A 21,701-nucleotide genomic window follows, 5' to 3' on the forward strand; every position below is an offset into this window, starting at 1 on the left:
GTGGGGGTGTGTGGGTGTGTGTGGGAGTGTGTGGGTGTGTGTGTGGGGGGGTGTGTGGGTGTGTGTGTGGGTGTGTGTGGGTGTGTGGGTGGGTGTGGGTGTGTGGGTGGGTGTGTGGGGGTGGGTGTGTGGGGGGGCATGGGTGTAGTGAGGGAGAGAAAGTGCTATAAATTGGGTTACACTACATGTTATTCAGACACTGGCTTCTTTTGCTTTGTCATTGGCATGTACCCCCGAGGGCAGGGATTTTTATCCCTTTGGCTTGATGTTATATATCTCTTGTCTAGAACAGTGGCTGCACATAATCATACCATAGTAGAAGCTCAATAAAAATATGTTGAATAAATGAAGGAATATATCAGATATCTTTGAATGTCAGTGTTTGGAGAAATAATTCATTCTTTTTGAAGGCTATGTGATAATGCAGTGATTAACTTAACCACTCCTCTGTTGATAGGCATTTAGGTTGTTTTGGATTAAACTTATTACAAAAGTGAAATTCCTTCTACAAATCTTTCCCCACTCAAGGGGCTATTTCTCTATGAATGTGTATCCCCATTCTTTTGTAGGTACGTCAGTCACTCTAACTAGTTAAGCAGGAGGGAATTTAACACAGGGAAGGCTGCAGGGGAAGCTCTGATCTGCACTGGGCTTCAGCAAACGTTCCCAGAACACCCCAGAGTTGGCCCATTAAAGGAACATCTATTTCTGCCAGAATCAGGAAGTCTTCCTCTGAGTGCAGCCTGGGATCACTTCTGTCAACATCTAGGCTCAGCCTTGGGGCCACGGCACAGGTGCAGAGTCCCTGTCAGCAGATCCTGCCCTCTAGGTCCATCCAGGTCATAGCTAGTGACAGGATTCCTTTCTTTTTTAAGGCTAAATAGCATTCCATTGCATGCAAAGACTTCCTTTATCCATTTATCTGTTAATAAACTTTTAGGTTGTTTCCACCTCTTGGCTAATGTGAATCATGCAGCAGTGAACATGGGTGTGCAGGTACCTCTTCAAGATCCCATTTTCAACTCCTTTGTGTATCCACCCAGAAGTGGTATTGCTGGATCACGTGGTAGTTCTATTTTTACATTTTTGAGGAACCTCCCTACTGTTTTCCTGACCAGCGACAGACACCGTTGCACATTCCCAGCAGCAGCGCATGAGGGTTTTCTCCACACCCTCACCAACACTTGTTTTTTCTGTGGTGGTGGTTTTTTTTGACAATGACCATCCTCACAGGTGTGAGGTGGCGTCTCATTGTGGTTTTGACTTGCTTCTCCTTTGGTGATTCGTGATGTGGAGCATCTTTTCATGTTCCCGTTGGCCATTAAAACACAGTATTTTTTACGCGCGTCCTTGAGTATACATAGAATGTTCCAGGAAGACGTTCACAAACCTGATTAGTAAGAGTTACCCCAGGGAGGAGAACTGGGTGATGGGAGTGAAAGGGAGACTTTGTTTTCACTCTGTGTCCCTTCTGTTCCCAATAGGATTTATTACTTATTCAAATAAAGCAGTCGTTTTAAAAGGTCCCCTGGGGATTCCAACGAGCTTGAGAACTGTTACATGCGCGTGCGCGCGCACACGCACCCGCGCGCACACACGCACCCGCGCGCGCACACGCACCCCCGCGCGCACGCACCCGCGCGCACCCGCACCCGCGCGCACCCGCGCACACACACGCACCCGCGCGCGCACACACCCGCGCGCGCGCACCCCTTGCTCATGCTGTCCCCGATGTGACACGTCCACCTGTGCGCGGGTACCTTTTGGTTTCAGAGGCATTCAACCTTCACGCACGCACCCGCGCGCACCCGCGCACGCGCACACACCCGCGCGCGCGCACCCCTTGCTCATGCTGTCCCCGATGTGACACGTCCACCTGTGCGCGGGTACCTTTTGGTTTCAGAGGCATTCAACCTTCAGCAGTGCTCGGCCGGCCAGCAAAGGAGTGACTCAGCGCTTGGATCTCCCAGACCTTCCCCTCTCAGGTAAATCACTTTAAATAGGAAGTAGTTTTGACTTAACGTTTTGTGAGGTTAACGTTTCTTCTTTTCTTTGCATGAAACTGAACTTAGAAAAAGAATCATTTATGGGCCGTAAGTGGCATTTATTGCAAACGATTTCAAATTCTGAGTGTATGTGTTATGGACACAGGACCCCAGCTGTGCTCTGCTGGCTGCGCTTCTCGGGGTGCACAAGTTTGGGAGAAATGTCAGGCTCTGGAGGTCTTTTGTCTGTTCTTTTAACTAAATCTCAAGAGACGATCTCATCTTTAAAAGTAACTATTTTGAGAAAAAAATCTGATCTGATTCTGAAGGTCTGTCGCTCCCACAGTACCTAAAATACGCCTCTTCTGAGCCATCTTTGTCTCTTGAGTGTAGACCTCTTCCTGTTGTTATGCCACGTTTTTCAAACTTCGGATCCCGACGGTGGAGCGCTGCTTGTGACCGCAGGGCCTCGCGCGCCTCGTCTTCGCTCCTGCTGCCCGTGCCGTGCCGACGGCCGACGTGAAGGAGCTGCGGAGGGGGGACCGGGGTGGGACGGCGTGTGGGCTTGCACCTTGGCCCCCCCGACTGCCCGCAGTCCGGCTCTGTCCCGGCTGCTCCAGCCCTCGGCGCTGGGGTTCCCCCATCTCCGAAACAGAAATCGTGCTGTCCGCCTCGCGGGACGGCCTGGGCGTTGAGTGAACCCAGCCGGGCCGGGGACAGAGCCGCGGAGGGGCTGCTGTCACCTACTCACTGTCGCCCGCGGAGTCAGCTCACACCCCAGAGCCGGGAGGCGTCGGCGGAAGGTTCCGGCTGTCTAGAACATGCACCCTGGAAATTGATGGCTGGCTGCGAGGTCACTGCTATGAGGAAACAAAAACGATGAAAAGAACACTAACTGACTTCTTCCTGGCGCCTGTTAGAAGGAGAGAAAGCCAGAAATGTAGAGCGCATGGAGAGAAAGCCTTTGTGCCTTAAGTGTCAGGCAGTTTCTGTGACACGGTGAATAAAAAAGACATCCCCACTGTCCTTCCTTTAGGTCACGGTCAGACACAGGTTCATCCTTAAAAGAGCTGTTTCTGTGAGATAAGTTTCACCCTCTGACTGTAAACTGTTTCACCTCACCACCTGAGTTTTTTCCCTTCTGAATTTTTTCTTTTTCATGGAGTTAATAGGATTTTAGCCTTAGATAAACACCGACATTGAGAATTTAAAGATTACCTTGGTCGTTCCCTGCATTTTACAGGTAAGAGACTCAAGCCCTGAAGAGCTTAAGCAATTTGCAAAGGCCACACTGATTCTGAGTAGCTCTGGGGCCAGGATAGGACTTTTCCTGATTCTTTCTACCCGGTTGCCTTCTGGTGACAAGGCTGGCGATCGCCCGGATTAGCAGCTTCATAAGGAAGTGGTCACGGTTTGTACAGGGCTTCAGGTTGTCATAATGACTTCCAGGAAGAAGGAAATGGTGACCAGAGACCGCAGGTTGTCCAGCGTCAGAGGAATAGGGAAACCAGAGGGGGCGCCCGCGTCCAGTTCTCCACATCTGCCACACAGTGTGAAACGGGAATAACTTGGTTATAAGCACAGGGCTGTGTGTGTTATGTTTTTTCAATTGTGGTAAAATATCTGTAACATCAAATTTACCATCTGAGCCATTTTTCAGTGCATCAGGTGAACTTTTGGTCTTAGTATTGGTAATCTCTGTTCCTCCAGCTCTAAAACTTCCTTTGTGTGGAGAAACCGTTCTTTTCATTGACAAGATAAATACTGATGCTGAGACCACAGCGGCGAATGCCCGGAAGTAAATAGTTCATCCTCAGCCACCCCCCTTTCCCCCCACGCAGGCCCCAGTCCACCCAGGTGATTCTGTTCACTTGGCTCGGAAAGGACTGCACGGTGACAGCTGCCTGCTTTCCGGCCAGCCTTGCAGCATCACGTCCCCAGAAGCTGCAGGACCCGGGTTGATACACTGTTTTTGTTGTTCCCTTTAGTGATGTAAACTCTGTTTTTCCCTGCTCTTCCCAGCCAATCAGCCTCACTCCCAGCTTGAGCACCCATAATTGATGCTATCAGCTGTACAAGCATTGTTTTCTCCACGACTGTGGCGTCAGAGGAGGGACCCTGGGCTCGGCCGGGTCACCAGCTGTGTGTGGCACCAAGAAAGTGACCAGTTTCCTGCCCCCAAATCCTCCGTGCACACAACCTCGACAGTCTTGGGAATTTTCTCCCGTTCTACACTTTTGTGATCCTTTAGGAAATATCCCCTGGAGGGTTAGGCTCTTTCATTAGCTCTTTTGCCACAGACTAATACGACGGCAGAGAGGAGCCTTAGAAGAAATATTGTGACGGACTTTTGGCAAAGCCAGGCCCTGCGGTGGGCACGGCCTCCTGTCCTGGGAAATGGGTGTCATTCCTGTTCCCAGCATTTTGACCCCATGATCCCACTAGGGGTCTTCCTGCTGGCGCCCTCCCGCAGATGCACGTCGATTAGAACATGGCGCTTCACCGGGGGTCGGGCTGGCTTCACGGGCCTGGCCACCTGCGCACCTGCCAAAGGCTCTTAGAAGCAGGATCTCCGTTCAGTGCCCTGCTGGTGCCATCTTGAAATTCAGAGTAATCTTTGAACAAGGGGCTAACTTGGCATTAGTCCCTATGAATTACAGAGCCAGTCCTGCCTGGAGAATCCTTTCTAGAAAACACCACGTCCCTGTTTGCATTTTCATCACTCAGTCCAAAAAGTGTATCTGTGTGTCTGCATCTGTATCTGTTGTGTATTTTTAAAGTAATTTTACTGGAGTGGATTTAAGACGTTGTGTCGGCCTCAGGCGCACAGCGCAGTGCTTCAGTGTCTGTTGTGCGTTTGTACGTGACACCGACGTGAGCATTGTACTGGAGAGTGTGGTGACCCGTCGGGCCTCTCCTCCTCACACGGGTGATTCTGTTGTCCCCACAGATCTTCTGAAGGGAAGGGCCGAGGACCTGAGACCAGACCCTTATCTCCGCAAGAGCCCCTCGCTCGAGTCCCTGAGCAGACCCCCTTCCCTGGGCTTCGGGGGCTCCAGGCTGCTGAGTGCTCCCACCGGGGGCTGGAAGCCACAAAGCAAACTCAGGTATCCATCAGGGCCTGTTACGTCTCCTGCCTTTGCAGTGTCACGCCAGCAATTCCGGCTGCTGACGAGCTTCCGGCCGAACTCTCTTCCTTCTGTCCTTTCACACTCCTGAATACACCTCTTCTCCGTCTGTGTCAACCCTTCCCTGAGGTGGAGTTCGCCACCCGGTATCCGGGACACCCCCTTTTCTGCCTTTGGTGTCTGACACCCATTTGGTATTTAATTTACCGTTGCATAGTATGTGTGCCTTTGTCCCCGTCTGGGCTATAATTTAGTGGACACTAGATACTTCACCTTAACACTTTGATCTCTTTCTCAGCCCCTTGTATTGTGCTACACTGAGCCTTTCAGTAAATATTTACGAACAGGCAGGTAGATGGATACACAAAATGGGCTACTTTAGAAGTAATGGCTTTTTAACAAACATGAGAACTACCATTATGAGTATTATAAAAGGATTTTGTATAAGTCTGAATACCTCAGGTCAGCTATTGTCATATCTTTGGGTGTGGCCTATATTTGGACCCAAATAGATGAGGTCATATCTTTCAGAGGTTTAATTTAAAGCCCCAGATATTACATTTCTGTCTTGTTTATGTGCAAGAGATTTAAATAATCAAAACAGGCTTTAAGTACCAGAATTAGTGCTATTCTGAAATTTCTCTTTTCTTTATGCCAGAAATGTATACAAACAGGCTATGTGTATATTAATATGCTATTTATATCATACATTCATCGTGAAAGTTTAGATTAGTGAAGTTAATTTGTTGTTTCATTTTTATATTCATGTTATTGAGACAAACCAATAATAGAATAGAAATTATTTACTTTGGAAACTCTCGTATTATTATTATTATTGCAATCATATCTAGTTAACTTTATAATTTTAAAGAAAACTGGTAAATGTTTTATTTGTTTATGCAGAAACTCTTTTCCAAGCCTTTCCTTCAGTCTTCTCTGATTTGTCAGGCCTAGAAACTTGGCTTACAAATTTGATGAGTTAAGTGATGAATTAAGACCAGGCAGGGCTTCCCTGGTGGCGCAGCGGTTGAGAGTCCGCCTGCCGATGCAGGGGACGCGGGTTCGTGCCCCGGTCCGGGAAGATCCCACATGCCGCGGAGCGGCTGGGCCTGTGAGCCACGGCCGCTGAGCCTGTGCGTCCGGAGCCTGTGCTCTGCAACGGGAGAGGCCACACAGAGAGAGGCCCAAAAGACCAGGCATAGTAAAAAACAGGCAAAATCACCATAACTTCATCGTTAACGGTGATTCTGACCACAGAAGCTCATGGACTACAGTTTACAAATACGCCGGGTACACGGAAGAGAAGTCACCTGAGGTCCAGAAGTGTCCCGTTACTCTTTTAAAAGTCATTGTGATTAAATAGTGGATGGATACAAAAGAATAATAATAAAATATGTCTAAGGCATGAAGAGTTAACAGTACAGTGGAGGTGCACCTGGGTACTTACCTTCTAGTTTAAGGAAAAGAAAATCATTACTTTTGAAATTTCCTATCAGCCACTTCATTGGTATCACCTCCCTGCCCCCCTCCAAGGTCACCACCATTCTGAACTTTCCTTGCTTTTCGTTATACTATCACCATGTATGTTTGTACCTCTAACAGTATAAACGATATATTATTTAAGTTATATGTTTAACATTTTGGATACATGGAAACATCTTGTGTTTATTTCCTTTTTCTTAAATTCAAAATTGTTCCTGTGATTCACTCACATTACTGCATACATCTGTAAGTCTTTAGTTTTTATTGGTATATAGTATCCCCTTGTATGAATATAACACAGTTTATCCATTTCCTGATGAGGTACATTTGCTTGTTTCCAATTTTTTGCTATTACAAAAAGTGCTGCTACGAACATTCTTGTGTATATGCCCTGATGATATATACATCGGGGAGGAAATCCTATTACTCTTTTCTAAAAAACTGAGGTATAGTTGATTTACAATATTATATACGTTTCAGGTGTACAGCATAGTGATTCACACTTTTTAAAGATTATACTCCATTTATGGCTGTTATAAAATATTGGCCATATTCCCTGTGCTGTACGATATACGCTTATGGATTATTTATTTTGCACGCGGTAGTTTGTACCTCCTAATCCCCCCACCCTTATATCGGCCCCCCTCCACTGGTAAACACTAGTTTGTTCTCTATATTTGTGAGTCTGTTTTGTTCTATTCACTAGTTTGTTTTATTTTTAGGTCCCACATATAAATCCTACCATAGAGTATTTGTCTGTTGCTCTTAAATTGTTGCTACAGGTGCGGCTCCAGATGTGCCCCACCTCCTGTTCTCCCTCTACTCCTAGTGGTGTAGGGAAATAGAATACTGTTCCACATGCTATAGGAACGTAGTTCTCATTTCATGATATTCGTCATGGAAGACACTGTGTGATCTTTAGTCCCTCTTTAGTATTTGGATAATTTTAGGTCACGTACAAAGTGTAGGTGTCTATAGAAAACTGAGGCTGGGGCACCTAAACTCTTGCTCTTGGAATGATATGGTATTAATTAGTGAAATCACTTCCTCTGGCTCAACAGGTGCTCAGAATTGAGTTCCTGCACCACACACTGAGGAGTATGAGGGTCACCTTCAGGGTATCAGGGCCCCTTTTGAGTCAGTTTTACCGATTTTGTTTTTCATCTCCATTCCCGTCACTTCCCCGTAAGTAGCCAATCTGGTGTTTTTAAAATGCCCTTCCAATCTACCTTTTATTTGTTACATAGAAATAGGTGTAGCCTTGAAGCATGCAGAGTGTTTTTCTATAGGTGTCTTTAATTAAAATGATACTGTACATAAGTATTGATAAATAAATAAAAGGCTAGAAGGATGGAGCAGCAGATAGATTGGAAAGAAAAAAAAAAAACAGCCCTCCCCAGACTTCTGAAAGCCAAGAAGCACAATTTACTTTCTCTTTCATACCATGAGACATAATAAAAATGTATTGTTGATGGGACCGATTTGGTGGTTTCTTTAGAGTCTCACTGGATAGACCTTGACTTTTGCTTTTCTAATCTAGTTAGTTATTTCCTATGTATTTGTGGGTTTTAAAAGTTAGCATCTTCTCTGTACCGTGTGCTCTCCTTTCTAACTAGCGTGGAAAGAAGAGACCCCCTGGCTGCCTTGGCCCGGGAATACGGTGGCTCCAAGCGCAACGCTCTCCTGAGGTGGTGCCAGAAGAAGACGGAGGGCTACGCGGTAAGGGGCGGTGGCGGCCAGCATCCAGCGGCTCAGGCGGGTGGGCGGGGTCCTGTGTCCTGCGTGTGTACTGGCCTGGCTGGGCGACTGTGCCTGTCACTGTCGGCTTCTGTTCTCACAGGCGGGGTTGCCAGGGAGGGAGATGTCTGTGCGGCCCCAAGGACCCCGTCGGAGAGGCGGGCGGGACTGAAGGCCCGTCTGTACTCCCAGCAGACGTGACCTCAAAGCAGGCCTGCGTCTCCTACGGGAGGGGGCCTTTTCCTTTGCTCAGAGGAGGTATAAACCCCCAAGGAGGGCGCCCGACAGGCTGCTCAACCCGAGCAGACAGCTTTCGCTAAATCATCTCCCCAAAGAGGGAGCCGTTTCCTAATTCACATAAAGGCCCCACGTGGTGGACCTTCAACTTCTTCTGTTACTTTAGGAGTTGCTTGCATTTAGTTGAAGAGTTTCGGTTTACTGGGACAGTTTTTGTTTTCCATGAAGTTTAAACAAGGAAGTAGTACCTGATATAAGTTTAAGTTTTTTTATTATGAAATTTCATATACAAAGACAAAAGTGCATCAAGCGTGAATCGTAGTTTCATGAATTATTGTCAAGTGAAAACCCACGGAGTCGCATCCAGAAACGGCACTGCCGTCCCTCAAACCCTTTGTGTGATTTTCCTGTCATAGCCCCTCACGACTCCCACAGGTACCTTTGTCCTCAGTTCGGTTCCTAATGGCTTTCTCCAAAAGTGTGCGGCCCTAAATGCCACGTCCGTTTTGCCCACATTTGAACTTTATATAAATGGAAGTAAAAACTGTAGTATTTCCATCTGTCTTTTTAAGTTAAGTTATTGAGATTTATCCGTGTTGCTGCCTGTAACTGTAAGTCCGTTCATTTTCTTCACCCATCAGTAACCTATTGTATGATCCCACCATCATTCATTTATCCCTTCTGCTGTTGATGGGCAGGTGAGTTACTTCCAGTTTGGGGCTGTCATAAATCCTGCTGGTATGTTCTTGTACTCCTCTTGGAACACACACGTGCTCATTCCTTCTGGATCTATACCTAGAAATGGAATGGCTGGGCCACAGGATGTGCATGTGTTCAAGTGTGGTAGATCGTGCCAGCCGGATTTCCGAAGCAGTTGTACGGTTTACCTCCCACCGACGATTTATGAAATTTCTGTTTTCTCTACCTTCTCCCCAGCACTTGCTGTTGTCAGTCTTTTTGCTCCTGGTCATTTGGACACATGTGATGTGGGGTCTCACTGTGGCTGTGACTTGGTGTTTCCCTGCTGGAGGGTGAGGTTGAGCTCCTTTTCATGTGCTCACTGGACATCTGTCTGGGCTGTCTGTCTTGGGACACCTGCTCAGGCCTTTTGCCCATTTTTAGAAGCAGATTGTCTTTCTTTCCTTATTGCTTCCAGGAGTTCTTTATATATTCTGCATACAAGTCCGTTGTCAAGTAGACAAATATCCTCTCCCAGGGTGGTTGCATTTTCACTCTTTTGTTGAACAAAGTTCTTCATTTCAGTTAAGTATAATTTATCAGTCTCTGATGATTAGTGCATTTTGTTTCTCTTTAAGAAACCTTGGACTATTCCACAGTCATGAAAACATCTTCTTACATTTTCTTCTGGAAGTTGGATTGTTTTACCTTCCCGTTAAAGAGACGCCCTCTTTAAAATGGCCAACTTCTCCACTCTCCTTATTCAGACCCAGCCTCCCGTGCCTTTACCCCATTTTTCTAAAAATTCTGAAGCCGCCGGCACCACAACTCTCCTTCCCCAACCTCCAGCTTTTAAGGGTGGCAAGAAAACAAGGCCTTGGCCGAGAGCCAGCCCAGACGGTAAGGCAGCAGCTGGGATATCTTTGTAACAGCAGCAGGCAAGCGTCTCAAAATCAGACTCTGCCCAAGAAGAGAAGTGTCCCGTATATGTGACATTACCTTCTTTTCATTTTCTGTTAAAAAAGGAAAAGAAAAAATCAGGGTAATGACCAATAATAGAGGCTCCCAAGGTACAAAGGAGTCAGGGAGGAGAGCTGGTTACAGGAGGTTTCAGGGTGATGGAAGTAGGCCTGGTAACAGACAAGTGGAAATGGGAAGGAGTAATCAGCCAGGCACGAGGTCCAACCATGGCCGAGCCCGTGGTCGAAGGGACTGTCATTTCCCCGATTTACGGAAGTGGGGTGAGGGACGTGCTAGAACAGGTACGAAAAGGCAATTAAAATTTTCAGAAGGAATCAGCACCCCGTGAACGTGGAATGTCATTATAATTAGGTCGCAGGGAGGGATTAGACGAGACATTTCCAGTCGTGTGAGTGAGAATGACATTTCCTGCTGTAGTGCTTTGTTTTGCTTTGTTTGTTGTGAACACTTTGAACTAGTTTTCAAAGCATCTCACGTTCGATGAAACCCAAACTCATTCTGCCTGCAGAGTATCTTCCATTCATTGTTAAATCTCTGTAAACTTGGAGAGAAATACAAATCATATGTGTCTGATTTATTTACTCTTCACAAAATATTCCCTGTCTAGACCTGTTTGTTTAAGACAGGCCTTTAAAGCTTGTTCTCTCCGACTTGGGAAGCCAAAAGTAAATTGTAGAAAACTCAGACAGTTTAAAAACCATCTTTTTAAAAACCGGTAGCCATGTAATTTTGAGTGAAAATGATTTCTTTTTACCCCACCAAAGTGTAGCGTGATGGGTTAGATCAGAACTCTCCTTCTGGGACTTCCTGGTGGCGCAGTGGTTGAGAATCCACCTGCCAATGCAGGGGACATGGGTTCGAGCCCCGGTCCGGGAAGATCCCACATGCCACAGAGCAACTAAGCCCGTGCGCCACAACTACCGCGCCTGCGCTCTAGAGCCCCCGTGCCACAACTGCTGAAGCCCGCGTGCCACAACTACTGAAGCTCACATGCCTAGAGCCCGTGCTGTGCAACAAGAGAAGCCACCGCAACGGAGAGTAGCCCCCGCTTGCCACAACTAGAGGAAGAAGCCCACGCACAACAGTGAAGACCCAAAGCAGCCAAAAAAAAAAAAAAAAAAAAAGGAACTCTCCTTATATTAATTCAGTGATTTTGTATTGAGGTGCCAGTTTGGAGCCATGTGATGTTTAAGTGCTGGAAATGGAACAGGCGAAATCTCTGCTCCCGAGGAACTTACATTCTCACGGGGAATGACAGTTAATTAAAACTTAAAAGTAAAATATGTACTGTATTAGCCAGAGGAACGTGCTAGGGAGAAAAATAAAGCCAGGAAAGAGGACTGGGAATGTCGGTCGGTCGTGCGGATGCACTTTTAACACAAAGGTCGGAGAGGTGATATCCGGGTGATGGCTCAGCTCACCTGGAGAAGGCGAGGACTCGTGTTTTCATCAGTGTTTATCTCACACCAAGTACTAGGCTCGGAGGTCATGGCCTTCGTGGTGCATCAGTTGGAGCTGAAGTAATGCGAGGTGGCTGCCTCATTTGGCGGCAGCGAAGGTTATAGAACGGCCAGCCAGACCCTCGGCTGAGCCCCCGGCCCAGCTTTCTGGTGTCTTGGGGTTGCCCCAGGATGGAGGTTGGGCAGTAGAGCCTGAGCAGACCTGCACTGTGGGGTGGGGCCCGCACTGAGCCAGAAATTCCTCTCATTAAAAGGAGACCCTTCCAGACGGTCTGCTCAACTCAGGTTTCCTTGGATCCTTTTGGGGAAAAAGTCAGACTTCCGGGGAAGGCCCTGCAGACTGCCCTCAGTCTTGGGCTCGGCGCTGGTCATGCCTTTAGCTGTATCCCACCCGACCCACAGAACCCCTGCTACTCCCTTTCTTCATCTGCTTTTAGTTCCCTCTTTGGGGTTATGGCAGAGAGATTTCCGTCTCTAAAGAACCAGGAAGCGTTCCGCAGGGGCGGAAAGCCAGATGGTGGCGGGTGGGGTGAGCAGAATTCTAAGAAAGATGCCCAGTGACCCTCGCCCCGTGGCGTTTCCCACTGTATATGTGACGAAAGGGAGATTACCTGGGTGGACCTAACTCACGAACCCGTAAAAGCCGCGAGTTTCCTCTGAAGCATAAGGACCCGTACCACCGGTGGGTTTGAAGGCGGGGGGGACACGCGGGGAGGAGCTGACAGCCAGCGAGGAGACCAGGACTTTCCAGCAGGGAGGCCTTGCAGCGCCGAGGGGTCCTGCCGACACCCAGGAAACGCCATGGGGGCAACCCAGCACTTCTGGAGTGGACCGGCTGGTGCTGCAGGGTCCTTTGTCCTTTTTCTCCCCGTCCCCATGCCCTTGGACCTCAGCTAGGCTCAGGATGCTCGGCTTGCTTGGCCTTCTGCCACCCTGAGCTGCGGGGCCTTGACCTGTAACAGTGATGAATGCGTGGAATGGGACCTCCCAGGAAGCAGGACAAGGCGCAGCCACCCCGCCCTCTGCAGGTGGCACCTTGGCTGCGTTCCCAGGGCCCTGCCATGCCCTGGACTGTGGCCGACACTGGCAATTCCATCAAGGTCATATGGCAAATTTAAGAGGGTGAGTTCTGGCAACACCCTGAGTCAACTGGGAAGTGGATTCTGTCCCAGAGCCTCCAGGGCAGAGCCCGGCCCGGCTGACACCTTGACGTCTGAAGCAAAGCACCCAGCAGAGCTTGCCGGGACTTCTGACCCACTAAACACGAGCTAACAATAAATGGGTATCGTTTAAGTTGCTGCAGCAACAGAATGCTGGTAGAGTGGAGTTACTGGGATCTGGACGTAACAGAGAGAACCCCAGATTCTTCCTTCGGGTCACATTATTTACTTTTCCTACGTGATCAACCAGGGACAGGCTTTCCTTCTTCAGGCAATTAGTGTACCATTCATTGAATGGTCAGCTCATGCTGAAAAGGCCCAAACTCCCCATGACCTTCAGGGAAGGATTTTTAAAGACAAAGAGAGGGAAAGGGTTGCAGGGTGTGTAATCAGCTCGAGCAGAGCACATCCTTCTGATCGGCTGGAGGTGAGCTAACAGGGTGGTGTTTCAGGGATCTTAATCATCAGCCTTCTGGTTCCAGCCAGTCTGGGGTCTGCATGCTGTGGTCAGCCTGTAGTCACCATCCGCCGGCTGGGTGGGGGGGGTCTTAGTTCCTGTGGAACAACTCAGAGATATGCGTCAGAGTGTTCTGTGTGTCCCTTGGGAGGAACCTGGACTCTGTTTTCATGCTGAACTATTGTTTCTTGACCACTTGTCCTTTCTTTCCACATTCCTGTCTTACTTAATCAGTAACTGCTTAAATCTGCTCTTTGGAGCTCAGGAAAAGCCTAGGAGACTAAAGCCGTTTTTCTGCAAAAAAGAGACAGGGGACACGGGGGCTTTTGTACCCGGGAAGGCCCCACGGGATCCTGCTCTGTTTCAGTCGCCCCCTTTTCTTTGATATACCCCTCCATCCTGAGGGGAGCGGGGCAGGAAATGGAAGGGAATAAAGTTTTTAGATAGAGAGGTTTATCATAAACTCCGCAGGGGAATTCGATTTTAGGGGGATCCAATTTCAGAGGGAGTGACTGGGTACAGGGTTTCTTTTGTAGGTGATGAAAATGTTCTGGAATTACATAGTGGTGGTAGTTGTACAACCATGTGAGAACACTCAAAAGCTACTGAATTGTACATTTTATAAGGGTAAACTTTATGGTATGTGAATTATATCTCAGTAAAGCTATTATTTACTTTTAGGAAAGGCAGTTAGAAGAGCTTCTGTAGAGAGATCAAGGAGATGGCAGGTGAGATGTACGTGGGGGCAGGGTAGGAAACCAGTACTTAAATTATAAATCTTATCAAACTATAACGTTAAAAAACATATCCATGTATTACTTTGTATATTAAAAAATAATTGAGGGACTTCCCTGGCGGTGCAGTGGTTAAGAATCTGCCTGCCAATGCAGGGGACACGGGTTCAAGCCCTGGTCCGGGAAGATCCCACATGCCGCGGAGCAACTAAGCTCCGCGCCACAAGTACTGAGCCCGCGCTCTAGAGCCTACGAGCCACAACTACTGAGCCCATGCGCCACAACTACTGAAGCCCGTGTGCCTAGAGCCCGTGCTCCGCAGCAAGAGAAGCCACCGCAATGAGAAGCCCGCGCACCGCAACGAAGAGTAGCCCCCGCTTGCCACAACTAGAGAAAGCCTTCACGCAGCAATGAAGACCCAACACAGCCAAAGATAAATAAATAAAATAAATAATTTTTTTTTTTAATTGAAAAGTAAAATGGAGCTACGCAAGGTGTTGATCCTCTAGTTTTTATTTGGGAGGTGGGTTTCACACGTGTTCACTTTAATATCATGATTCATAATCCAAATATATTCTTTGTATCTATCGTTGTGTTATGACATACAGTTTGGGGGTGAAGTCTGAGGGAAAAGGCCATAAAAGTGTGTTACAGTCAATAATTAAACCAGATCCTTTCTGACAAAAACTTTAAAGTGGAAGAGCAGAACACCTAAGGAATTACAGTACAAAGAATGGGCTTGAAAATCAAACATAAACCTAAAAGATTGATCGGACATTTTTTCAGAAAAATGGGCTTCTCCAAGTGGTATACCTAAAATGTCCTTAACCCTGAATGGCACATACTATAACTCAGAATTTTCTCATTTTGGCCTGGCTCATCTTATTTTTTCACATTTTATGTCATCAAAGCTTTTGCCATTTGAAATAGCATAGGTCTGATCGTGTTACACTAAGTAACATTTAAGTCTTGACTCAGATCAGTGTTCAGCCAACCATGGCCCCGGGGCCAAATGTGGCCCACCACGTGTTTTTCATGAATAAAGTTTTATTGGCACACAGTCACATCCATTCATTTACATGTTGCCTATGGCTGCTTCTGTACTACAAGAGTGGAGTCGGGTAGTTGCAAAAGAGCCCTTCCCAGGAAAAGTTGGCTGACCCCTCCCTTAGATGAAGATGTACACAGGTATCCCCCATCATTCAAATCATATTTGGCTTTTGCATTTCAGATAGCAAGAAGCCAGTGTTCAGATGTCAAGAGATGTCAAGAGACTTGCTTGAAAATGTATCTGAATCTGTTCAGTTTCTGATTTCGTATTGCACGAGTTGAGCTAGCAAGGAGATAGCTGTGCTGTCACGAAGGCCCAGACATCTTTGAGCCTGTTTTTAACCTCTCAGCTAGCAGCTACGCATTCTTCTCTGTTAGAGAAAAAAGCAGTCTTTGTGTTGTCCAAAACAAACCTTATTTTGCATCTGGAAAGAACACCCACGTCGTTGCCGGCCCTGTGTTTTTCTGTCTCTGCTTCCCAGACAAGCACCAGGAAGCACCTAACCAATAGCGAGCAGCCTGTGCTCCATCAGGCCACTTGGGGCTCTGTTGGTTGTTTTCTTTTTTGAGACAGGTCTCTTGAGAGCTGTGAGCACGATGCAGAGAATGTAAAATGCTTTGATTTATTTATCGTCATTAAAGTGGCTCTTTTCCTGCATTATAAAGATAGATTCCCAATAGTAAACCAATGTCCTTATTGGCCTGTACTCTGTGGAGGCCCCTTTTCACCTGCTGTCTCTGCTTCTGCAGCTGTTTATGAAACGCGGTGATTTGTGAAGACATTTTTCTTTTACATTTAAAAAAATTTAAGTACAGTTGATTTACAATATCGTGTTCGTTTCAGGCGTACAGCTTCAGATTCTTTGCCATTATAGGTTATTACAAGATATTGAATATAGTTCATGTGCTTTTGCCATACAGTAAATCCTCATCGTTTATCTCTTTTATATATAGTAGTGTGCATCTATCAATCCCATACTCCTAATTTATCACCCCCCCTTCCCCTTTGGTAACCATAAATTTGTTTTCTTTGTGAGTCTGTTTCTGTTTTGTAAATAAGTTCATTTGTATCATTTTTTTAGATTCCATGTATGAGTGATATCATATGATACTTGTCTTTCTCTGTCTGACTTCACTTAGTATGATAATCTCTAGGTCCATCTGTGTTGCCGCAAGCGGCATTATTTCCTTCTTTTTATGGCTGAGTAACATTCCATTGTATTTATGTACCATGTCTTCTTTATCCATTCCTCTGTTGATGGACACTTAGGTTGCTTCCATGTCTTGCCTATTGTGAATAGTGTTGCTATGAACATTGGGGTGCATGTATCTTTTCTAATTAAGAGTTTTTGGGGCTTCCCTGGTGGCGCAGTGGTTGGGAGTCCGCCTGCCGATGCAGGGGACACGGGTTCGTGCCCCGGTCCGGGAAGATCCCACGTGCCGCGGAGCGGCTGGGCCCGTGAGCCGTGGCCGCTGAGCCTGCGCGTCCGGAGCCTGTGCTCCGCAACGGGAGAGGCCACAGCAGTGAGAGGCCCGCGTACCGCAAAAAAAAAAAAAAAAAAAAGAGTTTTTGTCTTTTCTGGATATGTGCCTAGGAGTGGCATTGCTGGATCATGTGATAACTCTATTTTTAGTTTTCTGAGGAACCTCCATACTGTTTTCCATAGTGGCTGCACCAATTTACGTTCCCGCCAGCAGTGCAGGAGGGTTCCCTTTTCCCACACCCTCTCCAGCATTTATTGTTTGTAGATTTTTTGATGATGGCCATTGTGGCCGGTGTGAGATGATACCTCATTGTGGTTTTGATTTGCATTTCTCTAATAATTATCGACTTTGAGCATCTTTTCATGGGCCTGTCGGCCGTCTGTATGTTGTGGAGACATTTTAAATGGCACCAGGCATTGTCTTACAACCTGAGGCAACAGTAGAACTTGTCTGGAGAATAAAGATGAAGCTGTGGTAGCCGTGCAGTCAGCCCGTAACTCCTGCCGGTTTTATCTCGTGAGCCAGTGCGCTCAGGAGCCCCCCTTTCCTGCTCGCAGTTGTGTATGCACGCCCAGATGGATGAAATTTTGTGCAATAAAAAGGTTTTTCTGGGCTTCCCTGGTGGCGCAGTGGTTGAGAGCCCGCCTGCCGATGCAGGGGACACGGGTTCGTGCCCCGGTCCGGGAAGATCCCACATGCCGTGGAGCGGCTGGGCCCGTGAGCCGTGGCCGCTGAGCCTGCACGTCCAGAGCCTGTGCTCTGCAGCGGGAGAGGCCACAGCAGTGAGAGGCCCGTGTACCGCAAAAAAAAAAAAAAAAAAGATTTTTCTGAACAACAATATCAAATGAAGGTTGTAGATTGTGAGGTTGTGTGCACAGCAGATGGGGAGGGTCTTCCCCCACCTTCACGTACACGGATCGCAAAGCAGCCCCGTGACACCCTCACCACTGCGATGGGTCCGGGAAGGCACCCGATCTAAGCCAGGGGGTTCCGAACTAGAATTGAGACAGACGTGACTCTGATACAGAACCAGACACTGTGCAGCCGTATTTTTGTCGCTGTGCAGGAAAGAGCGGGCATGGCAGGCCTGAGGAGGCTGTGCCCACGAGGCTGCCAGCCAGGGGGCCCGGGGCTGGCGTCTGGGGGCTTGGATTGCGGGAGGGTTCCCACCGTTCCCAGAGCTGATAAGAGAGGCTCACTGTGCCTGAACAGTTGGTACAAACACTGTGGTTTATGCTGAAACTCTGCTTTCCCTCTGGGAGTTTGGAGTTTGGGTTCGTACTAGGTAAAGGGCGTCTCCATGACCAGCCCCCAGAAGAAGACGCTGGTGCCGAGTCCCCGGAGAGCTTCCTGTGTTCTCACGGCTCGTCGCCACGTGACTGCGCCTGGAGAGGACTCTCGGAAGCCTGCGCTCCTGGACTTGAGCCCGCGGGGCTCTTCCCTCTGCTGATCTTGCTTTGTGTCCTTTCACTGTGATAAGTCTGTGCACAGATTTCTCCCGTGAGTGTGACTCTGGGCTGAGTCCTGTGCGTCCTCCGAGTGATCACTGAACCTGAGGTGGAGGGGGTCTCGGAGACCCTGACGTGGCTAACTGACCGGGAAAAGAGTGGAGGACAGAGAATGGTTCAAATGCACGGGGAGATGGCCAGATGATAAGACAGAATGAGACACCTTGAGTATCCTGGTTGGATACTCAAGCATCCTTTTTGGATTCCGTTGGCTTCTATGAGACACTAAAATCTTTAGGACAGATTTCCCCTTTTCATTTTTTTTTTTTTTTTTAAATAAATTTATTTATTTATTTATTGGCTGTGTTGGATCTTCGTTGCTGCATGCGGGCTTTCTCTAGTTGGCGGGAGCGGGGGCTACTCTTTGTTGCGGTGCATGGGCTTCTCATTGCGGTGACTTCTCTTTGTTGCGGAGCACTGGCTCTCGGCACGCGGGCTTCAGTAGTTGTGGCACGTGGGCTTCCGTAGTTGTGGCTCGTGGGCTCTAGAGCGCAGGCTCAGTAGTTGTGGCGCACGGGCTTAGTTGCTCCGCGGCATGTGGGATCTTCTCGGACCTGGGCTCGAACCCGTGTCCCCTGCATTGGCAGGCGGATTCTTAACCACTGCGCCACCAGGGAAGTCCCTCCCCTTTCCTTAAAACAGTTCCAGTTGGGTTCTGTTGCTTAACAGTTCTAGCTCATACAAAAGAATCATAACTGATCTCCTTACTTGTGTGTTTTCTGAATATTTTACGCTCAGCATTTGTTCCTTTTATTATTAGAAAAAAATGCTGCTGTTTGCTTTATTCCTTATTTGTATTTTTTCAATTTAAAAAATCATAATTCTTTGGGAGAAAATAAAATAATTGTGTATGTAGTTTTTGCACATGGGCTTTGTTGCTCCACAGCATGTGGGATCTTCTTGGACCTGGGCTCGAACCCGTGTCCCCTGCATTGGCAGGCGGATTCTTAACCACTGCGCCACCAGGGAAGTCCCTCCCCTTTCCTTAAAACAGTTCCAGTTGGGTTCTGTTGCTTAACAGTTCTAGCTCATACAAAAGAATCATAACTGATCTCCTTACTTGTGTGTTTTCTGACTACTAAAGTCCGCACGCTTAGAGCCCATGCTCCGCAGCAAGAGAAGCCACCGCGATGAGAAGCCCACGCACCGTTTCTTTATTTGTGGCTGCATTGGGTCTTTGTTGGCGGTGTGCAGTCTTTTCATTGTGGTGGCCTCTCTTGTTGCAGAGCACGGGCTCTAGGTGCACGGGCTTCAACTGATCTCCTTACTTGTGTGTTTTCTGAATATTTTACGCTCAGCATTTGTTCCTTTTATTATTAGAAAAAAATGCTGCTGTTTGCTTTATTCCTTATTTGTATTTTTTCAATTTAAAAAATCATAATTCTTTGGGAGAAAATAAAATAATTGTGTATAAACAGTGACATAGGGACTTCCCTGGTGGCGCAGTGGTTTAGAATCAGCCTGCCAACGCAGGGGACACAAGTTCGAGCCCTGGTCTGGGAAGATCTCACATGCTACAGAGCAACTAAGCCTGCAAGCCACAACTACTGAGCCTGCGCTCTAGAGCCTGAGAGCCACAACTGCTGAGCCCGCGTGCCGCAACTACTAAAGCCCGCACGCTTAAATTTATTTCTTTATTTTTGGCTGCATTGGGTCTTTGTTGGCGGTGCACAGTCTTTTCATCGTGGTGGCTTCTCTTGTTGCAGAGCACGGGCTCTAGGTGCACGGGCTTCAAACTACTAAAGCCCGCACGCTTAGAGCCCGTGCTCCGCAGCAAGAGAAGCCACCGAGATGAGAAGCCCACGCACCGCAACGAAGAGTATCCCCCGCTCGCTGCCAGTAGAAAAAGGCCGCGTGCAGCAACGATGACCGAGTGCAACCAAAAATCAATCAATCAATTTATAAATAAATAAACAGTGACAACTCCTAGCCCATTGCTCAATTCTACCCTCTAAAAATGTTTTTTATAACAATTGGGTATTTTTCTTTAAAAAAAAAAAATTATTTATTTATTTATTTATTTTTTGCGGTACGTGGGTCTCTCACTGCTGCGGCCTCTCCCGTTGCGGAGCACAGGCTCCAGACACGCAGCTCAGGCTCAGGAGTTGTGGCACACGGACTTAGTTGCTCCGCGGCATGTGGGATCTTCACGGACCAGGGCTCGAACCCGTGTCCCCTGCCTTGTCAGGTGGATTCTTAACCACTGCGCCACCAGGGAAGTCCCTGGGTATTTTTCTTTAAATCAAGGTTTCTCAGCTTTCACCCTGCTGATACTTTGGGCCAGATCATTCTTCCTTGTGGAGGCTGCCCTGTGCCTTGTAGGATTACAGCAGCATCCCTGACCTCTACCCACTAGATGCCATGGCGTTCTCCTAGTGGTGACAACCAAAAATGTCTCCAGACATTGGCAGATGTCCCCAGCCAGGAGAGGGAGGGGACAAGAGTGCCCCTGGTTGAGAACCACTGCTTTAAATATACAAATGTGTGTATAAAAACTTAACTTTACAAAAATGAGATCGTATATGGATCTGTGATGAACGTTTCAGTTGATGTATTGTGGTCATCTCTCTGTTGGTGCATTTAGAGCTACTTTATTATATTTCATACCTGCGTAGGTTTTCACGGTGTGTGTCACCATACTTTATCTGGTCTCCTATTAATGAACCGTTAGGTTGCTTGTTACTTTACATTTGAATTTCTCAGGGTTCTTTGCTAGAGACCACTGAATCCACTCCAGGTGTTTTAAGCAGGAAGTGGTTTGTTTAGTAAGGGTATACTTAGCTCACAGAATTGTTGGGAGTATTAAAGACACATACTCCAGGCTGAAATTCCAGAAACATTGGGTTGGCCAAAAAGTTCGTTCGGGTGTTTTGTAACACTGTGCTAAACACCCGAACGAACTTTTTGGCCAACCCAATACCTCCCAAATTGTACATGTCAGAACTGACCTGCTAGGGGAGCTGCATCTGTGATTACTGGAGCTGTGGGCTCCAGAATCAGACCGCCTCTGCTATGGGGTGGACGCCACGGCCTTGCCTCTATCCCCGTGTGACTCAGCTCTGAATCCGTCTCGTGCAAGTGCCTCTGATTGACAGAACCCAAGTCACGTGCTGAGCCCAGGCTGCATATGTGTCTTGGGGATGTACTTTTCAGCCTTGGAGGTCCTTGAAAGGGGTTCGATGACCGTTGATTAAAGCAATCCATGGTATCTGTCCTACCACCACCCCTAGAAATGCTGCCAAGGGAACAGCAGCAAAAGTGAGGAGTTAGGAAATCCAAGACTCCGTCCCTCTACAAAAGCAAGAAATAAGGTGGCAAAACTGTCAGGACCAACCCTTTCAGAACTCTGAAATCTAATCAAAAACTTACAGCAACCGGGGGGAGTACGTAATAGGTGAAGGGGGAAAAATCACCCGCAGAATTCCAGGCAGAGAGCTTCCCCTGCTAGCGTCCCCCGCACCCCCAGCTCAGTGATAACTGTGGAGATGGAGGCCACTGTTCCTCGGGCAGCTCGCTAGTACCAGAGGGCGCCAAACAGACCTTGCTCTCCGAGGACTGTGGTTGTGCGTTTTGACCTGTTGATGGTTCCTTAAAGATGGGGTGACTTCCCGGGTACAAG

The 21,701-nt window shown here is 47.7% G+C and overlaps 1 protein-coding gene across 1 annotated transcript in view; it reads left to right on the forward strand.

Annotated features, from left to right (window-relative positions):
• The window catches only part of SPECC1 (sperm antigen with calponin homology and coiled-coil domains 1), a 195,401-nt gene that overhangs the window by 130,165 nt on the left and 43,535 nt on the right, over positions 1 to 21,701 (forward strand). Inside the window, 3 exon segments of the mRNA XM_028499976.2 lie at positions 1,904 to 1,985; positions 4,936 to 5,092; positions 8,212 to 8,314. Of these exon segments, the coding sequence (XP_028355777.1) occupies positions 1,904 to 1,985; positions 4,936 to 5,092; positions 8,212 to 8,314 (342 nt within the window).

The sequence above is a fragment of the Physeter macrocephalus genome, chromosome 14, assembly GCF_002837175.3.
Source record: "Physeter macrocephalus isolate SW-GA chromosome 14, ASM283717v5, whole genome shotgun sequence".
NCBI classification, from domain to species: Eukaryota; Metazoa; Chordata; class Mammalia; order Artiodactyla; family Physeteridae; genus Physeter; species Physeter macrocephalus.